Here is a 14,274-nt window from a genome sequence, read left to right as displayed (position 1 = left end):
TTAATTTTTAACATAGATTTTTGTTTCTATATCAAATTATTCATCTTTTACTATTTTTTTATGGTAAATTTAATTCTATAAACATTTTGCGCAAATTGAGAGCACTATTTACATATATTTTTAATTTAAATTAGCCAATTAATATGAGTTATACCTAACATTTCATGATAAAAAGTTTTTTGAAAATTCACTTTGTCATTTGTTAGTCTGTTTGCGGATTTTCTAATACCATTTTTATAAGTGTCTTCCTCTTGTAAAGATGCAAACAAGGTTTTAGATGAATAGCGCCATCATTGTTCAACTTTTTTGTTCAACTCAGTTTTATATGCCATCAAACAACCGTACAGTATGAGTTTGAAAATCATGCATAGAAACTTCCTTCATTATGGTATGATATACTGTGTTTTAAAGCTGTGCATCTACAGCTTGTGGTACACTATTACAATCATATGGTAACCATTCTGGTGACTACATACTGTCTTAATACTAGTGTGAACAGTGTAATAATTCAGTGAAAAAATCAAGGCTGAGGACCGAAAATCACAATGAAAAACACAAAATCACTGTGAAGGCTAACATGAACAGACCTCTACAATGTGTTGCATTAATTTCATACAATACCACATGGTACAGTGAAGTCCTTATGCAGTAGAACACAGCCACATTTCACCAAATTTATAGCTCTGCAACAACATGATAATTCTAATACAATCTGCAATGCAATTGCTGTGAAGTATGAATCCTAACTTTAGTACAATTAATTATTAAATAGATTGAATAAATGTGCTAAGGCGACGAAAAAAGAAAAGCCTGTTCTACGGGCCCGACCGACCCAGATTTTGAACAAATTGGGAAAAGAATTTTTCCTGTACGAATGAATACCGACCCAAATTTCGGAAATTTCAGGAACAAAATTTTTTTTTGTATTTTCTCAAATTGCAAATTATTTTCAGATTTTAGTGATTTTTTGGGTCATTTCCAAAAAAAAAAAAAAAAAAAGCAGACCGACCGACCCTACTTGAAAGGTCCATCCGCCCGTAGAACAGGGTTTCTTTTTTTCGTCGCCTAATGGAAAGTATAATGGGTAGAATTTTGACAGCGGTTCAACATGGGCAACTTTGTATGTGGGTGTTGGAGTGGGTTAAAAAACAGTGACTGCAATATAGTAAGTATAAGATCATACTGGGGCAATGGGCTATTCGATTCAAAATCCACACACACCCTGTGGAAGATTTAGCTGAAGACTTCCACAGAGGGAGTATGGGTTTTAAACAGAATAGACAACTGGGTAATTTCCATTTGAAATATTCCACTTGTGGAAAATAGATCTAAAAGCATATATAGGGAGATTATAGGGAAATTATTGGTTTCAAAATACAGTAAGCCAAAGAATTAAGGTACCAGTTGTGTTCAACCCTGTATATCCTAAACAAAGACAAGTATCTCAAAATTAAAACAAGCAGCCAATACCTGTACTCTTTACAAATGTAGCTCTGATTTAAGACCTGATTTGTTGAAATGGATTGAGAATTAAAGAAACTGTGATCTAAAACATAATGAAACGAAATCAAAAGTAGCACTTTTGTGTTCAAATCAATGAAAGCACAAGGCTAGTGTTAACGTGCTAATCAATGGAAGCACGGCGCTAGTTCTCTTGTTCACAAATGCTTTGTGTACAAATCAATAGGGCATGCAATGAAGCAAACTGCAACTTTTAAATTGGAATCTTCCTTTGGTTTTTGGATCCTTGTGTCTTTATTTCTTGAACAATGTCAACGAGTGAGGTCTTAAATTCGAGATAAAAAGATGCGCTATTGGCTGCTGGTTCCAATTATGACATATCTGTCTTTGTTTAGGATATACAGGGATAAACATAACTGGTACCTTAATTTTTTGGCTTACTGTAATTAACTGAAGTCAATTCCACTTGAAAAACATACTCCCTCTGTGGAAGACTATTCTTAAATCTTCTATACTACCTTATGCCATGGCTGAGGTTGAATTTTCTACTGTAAAAGTGGAAATTTTTGCCTGATTAATTTTTCACGTTTTGCCAATTTTGAACTGTTCCCCTTGTTTTTAAATTCCTGATTCCAAGTTTCCTTACATTGACCTAAACGCAAAAGGAATATATTCGCACATTGTTATTTTCACGGTAGCAGGTTGGAACGCAAAAAAGGGTGAAAATAAATGTAGTGTGTAAATTTCCACTTTTACAGTATTTGACTCATATGGGAAAAGGTTGTAACATACATATCAAGGAGATTAAAATAGCGTTACTGTTTTCTTGCTATAAGTTTGCTAACCAGAGGAGGCTTAAAGGCATTCCTACAATGAACTATGATTGGAAAATTTGATCAATATAACCTGATTTTAAAGGCAAAGTCCCCATTGCCACACACACAAAATGGTAATTTTAAAACTGCGGCCAACAAGCTAATAGTTGAGACTTATAACTTATAATTGACTTTCTTACAGGAAACATTCATATTGTCCCACTGCATTAATTTTATTCATAAGTCTCAATGTTTTGAATGTTAAATAAAAGGATGAAAACACCAGATATTTGCACACAATTCCAATGCAAGGTATGGTCAACTGTTCCACATGAGTACAAAAGCCAGACATAACAAGTTCAGAAACCCCATTGGGTTATGGGAATGCCTTTAAGCATCCTCTGTTTGCTAACTGTATAGCACATGAGTTGGCACATATTTTGGTAAAATAAAGTACTTTTCTGTAATTCTATATTAAAAATTACACCCTTTTACCATGTGAGGGTCATTGAAAAAAAAAGCTGACCAAAGCTATGGCTAGGATCCACAACATGTTCATCTATCAGGGCACAGTTCTTTAACCCCAATACATTTGCACATTCATTGAATGACCTTAGAAAATATTGGTACAAAAACTCACACTCGGCAACTTGAGGTCACATTTTGCGCTATGATCGTTTTATTGAGGTTATTGAACTATGCCATTGGGATGAGGCCATTGTGGTCCATCAGTTCAACTCACCACTTCAGTGATATAAATATGAGATACACCATTGGGCTCTTCCATTTAAAATCCACACTACCCCTGTGGAAGATCTTGGAAATATCTTCCACAGCGGGAGTATGAATGTCAAATGGAATTGAATTAACACATTAGGCAGCTCTATTTGAACTTCCTTCCACCAGGGGAGTATGAATTTCAAATGGAATTAGCACGTAAGGCAGCTCTATTTGAATTTCATCCACTCTCTGAGAAAGATTCAACCTGAATCTTCCACAGAGGGAGGGTGAGTTACAAAAAGAGTTGGTTAATGTGCTAATTCCATTTGAAGTTCATACTCCCATATGTGGAAGATATTTCCAAAATCTTCCACATGGGTAGTGTGGATTATAAATGGAATTTATTTTTACAATAATATTAGGGCTGCAAAGTGCTCATTTGGTGATGTTGTGAGACTCCCCTATACAAATGTGTATGAGATTGGAGAGAGACTATAGACATCGAGTGGTTTATACAAGTACATAACACAATGCCTGTAGCACTAGCTTTACCACCATAACCTGTAGGGCAATTCCATGTTACTCGCGTTACATTTTTGATAAAATCAGCACATTCAATGTCATATAAATACAATTGAACAAGGAGTTGGTTTATTCATCTTCTCTCCACATGTACTTACTGACCCAATGTATCAAATCACATAAACTTTGATTTTGTAAATAACTAGATGAAACATTATTAGCAAAAAATGTGATTGTGACTCGTGTTACGAAAAATTACACCTTCAAAATTAGGCTTTTACTTGTTCAATATTTCTCCTCAAACAAACAGCTGCAGACAAAAGTTTATACCACTAAGTAATTACCTTATATCTCAGCTGTATTACAGAAACAAACACCAAGTATATTTGAGATTGGTATTTTTAAAATGGCCAACTTGAGCTAAATTGGTGCGTGACTCGCGTTACGTGACTCGCGTTACGCTCACTATTTTGATTACATGGTCCCACTTTGAAAGCTTTAAACACGCTCAATTTCATTTCCATTGTGGTCAGTTTTACTTTAGCACTATAAAAATACTGTAATTCAGCATTAAAAAGGACCCTCTCCTCTGGGGTGGGTTGGTGGTGTGGTGGGTTGGTGGTAATGGGGGCTAATGATAGAAATTTAAAAAAAAACTGGCAATTTGAATAAGAATACAATTTTCATACACATTTATTATATAAAATGCATTGAAAAACTGTATGGAAACATTCATATACACCAGGCACAAAAAGAAACTTGTCAGTCATTGTCATCCTTGCTGTTCAACAACCTGATCATTTTGGTTATTCTGAAATATACATTTTGTTAATTGGACTTTGATTTCTCACTTAACACCCTGTTCGTAAAAATTGAACAAGAATTGACCACGACATGCGCCTCCAAACTCTCAAACCCCAAAATTAAAAGTTGCAATTTCAACGCTTTTCAATGGGATGCATCGTTGTGTTGTACACAAGCACCACGGGCCGATCAATAAAGCACACAGTGTAACAAGCACAATTGAATCGTTAAAATTGCAACTTTCGATTTTGGGGTTTGGAGGCACATATCTTGGTCAATTCTTGCTTGATTTTCATGAACAGGATGTCGAACGAGAAAGCAAAATCCAACTAACAAAATGTATATTTCAGAATAATGCAAAATTATCAAGTTGTTGAACAGCAAGGGTGACTATAACTGACGAGTTTCTTTTTTTGTCTGGTGTATATGCAAAACTGATATAGACCATTGAAGGTTTACAAATTTTCCATATGTGCAAAGAGGGGTAAGGATTTTTTGGCAGGCCGAGAAGAGGATCAAGCAATTTATGGCAGGCTGAGAGGGGAGGTCTGCTTATTGCAGAGCCCCTAGTAGCAAATATAAAAGGCTGCCACTGATCAATGTGGAACACATTCCTCAGACTTGATTTATTCATCTTCTCTTTACATGTATCAAATCACGTAAACTTGTAATTTGTGAATAACTCTATGTAACGATGTAACAATTATTGGCAAAAATGTGGTTGTGACTTATGTTACTAAAATTACCCCTTCCAAATTGAGCTTTTACTTTTTCAATATTTCTCCTCAAACAAGAAGCTGCACACAAAATTTGATACCACTAAGTAATTACCTTTTACTGCAGCTATACTACAGAAGCAAACATTAAGTACATTTGAGTTTGGTATTTTTAAAATGGCCAACTTAGTGTGTGACTCGCGTTACGTTACATGACTGTTACACTCACTATTTGATAACACAGCCCAATTTGAAAGCTCTAAACATGCTCTATTTAATTTATATTGTGGAATTCAACTTTAAACATGACCTTCTGTTCTGGGGTTAGGTGGAGAAACTGGGGTGGAATGGTGGTAGTGGGTGGAATGGTGGTAGTGGGTGTTTATAATGGGTGTTTATAATGGAAAGTCAAATTGTGAATTTGAATTCACAGATGGGGACAAAAACGGTTTCCAGTCCTGCAATTTGTTCAGTGATGTACAATAATTATGAGTCCTGGGGAGGGTAAAATTGGGAGGGAGAAGTTTTAGTGATTATTTATGGATTATTTTCTAGCCCTACTGTATAGAGAGCTGTATAATATGTGTGACTCAGCGTTATAATATCGTGACTCGCGTTACATTGTGACTCGCGTTACCATTTTGAATAGTCTGTCTCTGGTGGTACAATTGTAGCAAACCAAAAACCTCATGAAATAATTATGAGTTATGACCCAAACCAGGAGGAAAATGAAAGGGAACATTTATAACCCTTTAGATTTTTTACTGCATTAAAAAGTTGTTCTTTTTGTGACTCGCGTTACATGCTTAACATTATACAACTTGCCGTGCCATCCTGACCATTACCAACACAGCTTCCTAATTTTTTTTTTTTTATTTTGACAAATTATGTATCAAACAACACTATCACAAAAAAGAATTGTTTTTGTTCCATATATTAATGAGAAAAAAATTAATTACTTTTGACTATCTGCTATTAACAAAATGTAGGAAAATACATTAAATCCTTCAAATCAATGAAAAAAAAATACTGCAGCTGATATTCATTTGAAAATTTCTTTTTTTTTTTTTTTAAAGGGAGTATAATCAAAATATATCATCAATCATTGCCAATTGCAAAGTTCATATTTTTGAAAAAATGTCATTTTAACATGGAATTGCCCTGTAGCGAGACCTATTGTAATATGGTTTCCCCTTGCTTTTCCCACTTGCCTGCCTTAATAGAGGTTATCCACGTTACTTACGTGTGGCTTCTAACAAAAGGCGCTGGTTCCTGTAGCATTCAAATCCAATGCACGATCTCTGAGTTACTTGCATGACTTTGGCTGTCTATTTTGAAACAGTCATGGTTGCACATGCAGGTACAAATCCTTAACAAGGTATAGCAGTCGCTGATAGGATATGCAGCTTATAGAACATGGATAACCTCTATTGCATGTATACATATTCCTCCAAATATTCTTTGATTACATGATAACAATTCCACTTCCCATTAGACGAATCGCTATTCCAATTGAAATCCCTACACCCCCTATGGAAGACTAACCTTAATCTCCCACACAGGAAGTGTAAAATTTCAAATGGAGTCACACATTCAGGTAACCCCATATGATGATATTCAAACTCCCTGTGTGGGAAATTAAGGTCATGTCTTCCATAGGGAGTGTATGGATTTCAACTGGAATCTCAAATTTTCTAATGGGTAGGGAAATTTCTTATCATTCTTCAGTATTTCAATGCTCTTTATGGAATCTGCAACAAATATAATAGCCAAAATAAATGCAGCAATACACAACACTATTTTTACACACAAAAACTTAAATGAAACAAGCTCTTATCAATGCCTAAATTTAGAAGAAAATTGCACACTGTAAGTCAAAGAGGTACTGAGGAGGAAGAGGTAATTTTCACGAAATTTTTTCATCCTTTGCCCATTTTGAACTACTTTAATTAATGATTCCCAAGTTTTCTACACATGCCTATTGCCTATACATAACACATTCACACATTTTTGGGGTAGCTGCATTGAGCGCAACCTTTCCATAAAAGAACACATTCACACATTTTTATTTTTCGGGGTAGCGCAAAACTTGTTACGCAATCATTCCACTCGTGACAGTACCAACCTGCTGAATACAGCTCCAGAGATATAAGGGACCAATCAATATTATTAATGTATGAGGGGCAAGAAGGAGAAATGGAAGAATTCAGTTCAGAATAGAGTAGTTTCCCTTCCTTTTGTTCAATAAACAACTTGTAGTTCCCTATTCTCCTCCCAAATGTACATTTAAAATACTGTGGTCCTTCTTTTTTCCGACAAAAATTCTTTGGTATCCCCCATATTTCCTCTTTCCCACTGAGGTGCATATTAACTAGCCCCTGTGGCAAGTACATTGTCATCAATTCACTGCAGGCTTATAGTGCCTCGTCTCAAGTTCAGAGTAACGCCATGTTGGATTTCCCATTGGCAGATTCAAATCAATGCATTTACGCGGTTGCGTCGCCAGCATATGGACAAATCACCCTTCCATGCTTGTGCAATGTGCATATGCCCCGCGGGATTAGGTTAGCGCTTGCGATTCGAATCTACCATGCGAAATCCATGGCGTTACTCTCAACTTAAGACGAGACGGACTATAGCGTAAAACTAGAGTAACTACATACAAATTTAAAGTAAGACTAACATATTGATTAAAGGGTATACTCCGAGACTTCTAATATGTGATACTCAAAAATTTTATAAATCTTAAGAGCATTATATGTTTCACATTCTACAGCAAACTTCTACGATACATGATTTTGTTCGAAATGTAGATAATGATGGGTGGAGACATCAGCAGACATTTTTAAAAAAACCTCTGAATATCTCTTTAAACTGTAACGCTGGACTCAAATTACAAGGGGCTAAAGGCGATCCCCTCCATTATATACAGTAGAAGCACCGTCCAGTGATAAAAAAATCAGCTGGTTCCACAACTACCAAAAACGCTGGCTATATTGGAGACGGAATTAAAAAGACCAGTTTGCGTTGGACGTCATCTGTCAATTAAACTAGTTGTTTAGAGTTGTCATGATGATTGAGTTTCTGAACGCGGTGGTAAAACATTTTGCTTTATGGTTAATTTTGAACCTTCAAACATACAAACCGTCTCCCAAGTTAGGTCTTAATAATAGGAAACTTTCTTGAAGGCACCATATCAACAATCCCTAGAATAGTTGGTTTTTGGTTTGTAAAAGTACAGTATTTGTTTCACCATTTTCTGTGATTCCTTTTTTACAATGAAGGCACCAGATAAATCAACCTTCCTTTTATGCATTATTAACCAATCCAGGGTCGTGGGGAAGTTGATTGACAGTGACGTCAGACTTAAACTAGTCTTTTTGATTCTGTTTGAGATTATAAATACAATTTCTTTCAGTCATTTCTTGTCAATTTAGGACAAAGCAACCTAGTATGTTTACCTCAATAAAAAAAAACCTTTGAGTCTGCAATTTGTGTGGTAAATTCAAGAAGACGTTTTCAAAGCAATTTTCTCACAGCCCAAAAAAATGTGTTTTGGCAGAAGAAAAACTTTATTGCACATACAATCTTTTTGGATTTACCACAACAATTTTGGTCTACTTAAAGATATAACAATTAATTAACTGATTATTCGTAATTAATGGTCCGCTTTCATTTTGTACAACTGATGGTTGGTCACTTATTATTACATGTACAATGACCGTCTCAAGTAACAATGGGTGTCATTATTGATTCAATCGGTCAATTTTCATCTTCATATACACACTCGCAATCAACATTGTGTTCAATCCACTTTGAGACCTGTTATGTTTTATTGCTTTTCTACACTGTCTACCAAAGACATGGGCTATCCCAGTGGATATCCTTACACCCCCTACAGGAGACATGACCTTAAATCTCCCACACAGGGGTGATTTTAAAATGGAGTCAACCATTCAGGTAACCCCCATTTGAAACTCCGTGTGAAAGATTAAGTTAATGTCTTCCACAGGGAGTGTATTGGATTTCAACTGGAATAACCCAATGTTGGCACTTCATCATCATCCTTAATATAACCTGCTAGGTCCAGCGATTTGATACTTGTCTTGAAAATATGATTACATTTTCCAGTACACACTGCAAACAGAGTCTCTTAGTAAATTAAACTCATTTGGCAATAAATCTACTGATGGTACATGACATTGATTTTGTTATTTTCCTATATAGTACAACATTCAGGTATCGAATGGTAGCCTCATCTATAATAGCTGCCAGGTGTCATATGCATACAATATAGAATACAGAGATTGTCAAAATGTCTATAGGGCAGCTATTGCAGATAGCCCGCCTTGAATTAACACCACAAAATTACAAATTATCAATTATGCATACACGAAGGAAGAAGAAACATCAACACTGGGTTATTCCATTTGAAATCCATACACCCCCTATGGAAGACCTGACCTTAATCTCCCACACAGGGAGTGTAGATTTCAAATGCAGTCACCCATTTTGGTATCTCCATGTGAAATTCACACTCCCTGTGTGAGAGATTACAATCTTGTCTTTTTCAGAGGGTATATGGATATCAACTTGAATAGCCCATTTATTTAAGCTTAGCTTATGTAACAATGGATGGATGGATTTTTTTTTTAACAATCTGCTCTTCTCTTTAACTTGCATACTCCTACCTACTACATTGGATTATTCCAGTTGAAATCCATACACCCCCTGTGGAAGACATGACCTGAATCGTCCACAGACAAGGCATAGATTTCAAATGGAATCACCCATTCAGGTAACTCCATTTGAAATTCATACTCCTTATGTAGAAGATTGAAATCGCATCTTCCATAGCAGGTATATGGATTTCAACTGAAATAGCCAGTTTATCTACCATGAATAAAAAAACTGTATACAATATGTCTGAAGACAAAATTTGATCATCATCATTAATATTATACATACAATTTTGTGGTCGCAATTTTTTTTAAGAAAAACATTTGTACACACATCAGAATTAAGTTAATGTTACAATGATTTGATTCTACAATCAGCTTTTTTTCTTTTAAAGACAAGAATATTTTGTTGTGTCAAACGTTCTCTTTACAGTACACACCACTGCATCATGTATTATAATAACAGGATTGGAGCAATAGAAAGTACTCCTTATTTTTATCACGGACTGAATCATTTCACAGCGCATGGTCCAAAACGGTATAATCCTGGATTTCCTATGCCAGCATGCATTAGGCATGTTCATCGCCACATTTTCAATATCGTATAACGCCAGCAAAATTTATCGCGATAATCGATAATGAGGGACGCTTAAAAACATTTTATTTGACCAAGTTTCTGTTTCGAAAAAACATGAAAAAATTGTTAAATATTGTTAGTCTGTATACGGTGACGCTATTGCTGGTATTGTCATTAGCGCTAATGTCGGGTTGGTAACTCTCGGTGGCGCTTTTGCTGGTATTGTCATTGGCTCAATTGTCAGGTGGGTCACTCTCGGCATCGTCTTCTGTGTCATCTGCCTGCTTTTCGGTTTTCAATTGAAGACACATCTTTACCATCAAAACTATCGTGGCATGTCAAACTATTACGCGATCGCGATGATGACAATTTATCACGATAGACGATAATAACATAATTGTGAACATGCCTAGCATGCGTGACCCATCAATGACACTGCAGTTGTCGGTTACGGCGTATGATATAAAATACCAGACAGGCTAAACAGGTGGGTCTGTATCACTGATGATACAAGTTGTCAAGAATTTTATTGTTTGATGTAACATGTATAGCCTGTAATGCGTACACATAACTCCAACACCACGTTATTCAAATACTTAGCCATTATTGAGGTGGGACATGTCTCAATTTTGAATTATTCTTTTATATAGGGTCATCACCCTAGTTCAGTACTGTTACCTTCATGCTGGTCACAAACCTTGAGCAATATATGGGCTATTCCATTTGAAATCTATATGCCCCCTGTGGAAGACATGATATTAGTCTTCCGCACAGGGAGGGTGATATGAAATGGGGTTACCTGAATGGACAACTCCATTTCAAATCTACACTTTTCAACTGGGATAGCCTAATATCCAGCATTATCCTCATTTTCCAATGGCACAGTTCAAAACACGGCAAACACCCCATTCAACATTAGCATTCGTAAGTTGACCTTATATTGTTGAGTACACATTTTTATACCCAAGGTCATTATATGCATGTACAAACATATTGTGGTTAAAAACAACGCAATTGCAACCTACTGCAGACCTCCACAAAACAAGGACGGTGCTAAAATTGCAGGTAGGTCTTATCTTGTGCATATCATCAGTTGCAGGCAAACATGGACGCACAATCCCCACACATTTGATGTGGTACTAATGAATACATACTACACCGTCTGTATCAATTACAGTTGTATCCTAAAAGGCTGCCGTGTGTGATATTTATCATCACTGTTGTATCTCATAGTTATTTTATTTTTCAGCATGCTTCTTACTTTTATGAATGGACATGAAATGGTAAATAATCTTATGATAATACCTCAAAATTAGTAAATCAACGCAAATTTATTATTTATAGATGACAATAAAAAAATCACATCAGGCAGCCTTTTGAGATACAACAGGATGTGATGCAGACGACGATTTGCTTTCCAAGTGTTGTTCATATGATACAATGAGTTCTTAAGATATTGCAAAACATACATAGTAACCATGTTAGAAGTACTGTCATTTCAGGGGTTTAGGGCAAGAAGGACTTATCTGCAATAGCTGCCAGGTGTCATATTTTATGATTGTGCACAATATAGAATGAAGAAATTGTCTAATGTCTATAGGGCAGCTATTGCAGATATGACCTTCTGGTACAAATCCCTCGATTTTTGAGTCCCTTGCTTTGTCCAAGTTTTGTTCATAAGCTATAATAAAGTATGGTACTTAAATAACAATATGTCCAAACTCTATCTGTCCTCTGTGGGACTAAGCATTGACTGGATAGGTGAAAAATCTGGATAAGTGAATTACATGTTATTCTGCATTGAATGTCCAAGTACTATGGGGTGATAAGCTGATAACACTGAAAGATGGTATTTGACTCCTGCATTCAACATAGATGTCTGCCTAAATGCTTCACAGCAAGACATTTTTAAGCATCAAAAACATTTTTCTATGATGATTTTACAGCCGAACAGAGATATCTGTCCTGAGAGAACCAGATAAGAGAGGCGGGACTGTAATGTAAATTTTACAAAGGTAACCGAGTACTCTTAATATACAAGTCCAGCCTGTTACATGAAGTAGTACTATTTATACAAGATTTTGACAAGAACAATGGCTTCTACAGGAAGCATGGAATTATGTGAGCAAATACTGTGACAAATCTATAAGAGATATATACCTTTGTTTCTTCTAGAATTAATGGACTAATCCAGTTGACATCCATACACCCCCTATGGAGGGCATAACCTTAATCTGCCACACAGGGGGTGGTAGTAACCAATTCAGGTATACCCATTTAAAATTCAAACTCCCTGTGTTGAAGATTAAGGTCATATCGTTCATATTCGCTTTATGGATTTCAACTGGATTAGCCCAATTCCGCCGAGCGTATACCGCTGCTATCGGGTTTAAACGTTTACACATGTAAACGGCCAGGAAGCTGTTTAAACATAAAGCAAATTCGCTAAACGTGTATACACATGCATATGAGGGCGGTTTGTAAAAGCACCAACATCACAACCAAACTTGGTGAAACAAAGTGTCGTCTAGCTACCCATTGGTCCTTTGTTCAAAACCTGGATTTACCCCTCTGCTTGTTTTATACCATTTAAACAAGAGTCTGACAAAAACTTCTACAAAGAGCACAATTTATAATGAAAAGTATGTGGGTGTGTTTTATGACACTTCTAGAAAAGATTTAGTCTACATACCCTGCAGAGGTTTCTGGTTCAAATCCTGGTCCAGGATGGGTTTTTCCTCTTTGCTTGAGTACACCCTGGCAGTACTATTTATTCAAGAACATGCCTTGAACTGTGGCATCTACAAAGCCCAAGTTATAATGACAAGTATGTGCACAGATTTTATGACAATTCTATATAGAACAGATAGATACCCTGCATTAGTACCTGGTTCTAATTCGGAGGTCTCTGGTTCAAATCCTGGTCCAGGATGGACTCTCTACTTGAGTACACCCTGCCAATGCTATTTATTCAAAAACCTGACTAGAACTGTAGCATCTGCAAGTTATACAAGGATGTGGATTTTATGACAATTCTAGAACAGATTAGATTCTGCAGGGGTCTCTGGTTCAAATCAGGGTCATGACATTTTTCCTCTCTGCTTGAGGACACCATGCCAATAATATTTATTCAAGAACCTGGCTAGAACTGTGGCGTCTGCAAAGAGCACCATTAATGGCAGGTATGCACATATTTTATGACATTCTAGAACAAATCGATATACCCTGCTGGAATCCCTTGTTCAAATCCTGGTCAAAGACAATTTAATCTACTTCTAGATTATGCAATGGGCCATTCCATACACGCCCTATGGACATGACCTTAATCTGCCACACAGGGGGTATGAATTTCAAATGGAGTCACCACTTAAGTAACCCCATTTAAAAATGCACACTCCCTATGGGTGATTGAGGTCACATAGAAGTGTTTGTTTTTCAACTGGAATAGCTCTTGATGACAAAGTTGATTATAGGGGATCAAAATGACAGGATAGTATGGTCCTTTCAGGACTCGAGCGTGTTTCCACACACAGTAAATTATTTGCCATGTGTACAAAGGTTAACATTATTGTATTAGTAACGGACATCTCGTTCATTAGACATTTTTCAGAGCCTCGACTCTGCATTGATTGTACAAGAACTGCAATATACATGAATTTAAAATGACTACGTAATGCTTAATAGGACGAAGAATAGGACAAAGAAGAAAGACAACTGTCCTCAATGATGATTGGCCGCTGCACGTGATCGTGTGTTGATGTGATTGGTGGAGTTTCCCGTCTTGCTGCTTCCGTTTAGCGATTCCGTTTCGTCGGAACTGTCTGTGGTTTCTTCGACATCGCTGCGCGCATCCTTTTCAACCTGGAGTAAATGAGATGCACAGAAAAAAGATTGGTTTCAGAAAAATTAACAACACTGATACCTTTTTAGGGGAAATTTTAGTATTTGTTAGAGATATCATGTCATAATTCAGAATGTGT

General features: G+C 36.3%; 1 protein-coding gene across 1 annotated transcript in view; it reads right to left on the bottom strand.

Annotated features, from left to right (window-relative positions):
• Nucleotides 1-13,301: 13,301 nt before the first annotated feature.
• Nucleotides 13,302-14,274, bottom strand: part of LOC140162576 (ceramide synthase 6-like) — a 61,729-nt gene continuing 60,756 nt past the window's right edge. Inside the window, exon 8 of the mRNA XM_072185835.1 lies at nt 13,302-14,155. Within this exon, the coding sequence (XP_072041936.1) occupies nt 14,015-14,155 (141 nt within the window). The 3' untranslated portion in view covers nt 13,302-14,014. The remainder of the gene's footprint in view (nt 14,156-14,274) is intronic.

This window comes from Amphiura filiformis, chromosome 10, assembly GCF_039555335.1.
Source record: "Amphiura filiformis chromosome 10, Afil_fr2py, whole genome shotgun sequence".
In the NCBI taxonomy this organism is placed as follows: Eukaryota; Metazoa; Echinodermata; class Ophiuroidea; order Amphilepidida; family Amphiuridae; genus Amphiura; species Amphiura filiformis.
This window is presented reverse-complemented; position numbering and strand designations above follow the sequence as displayed.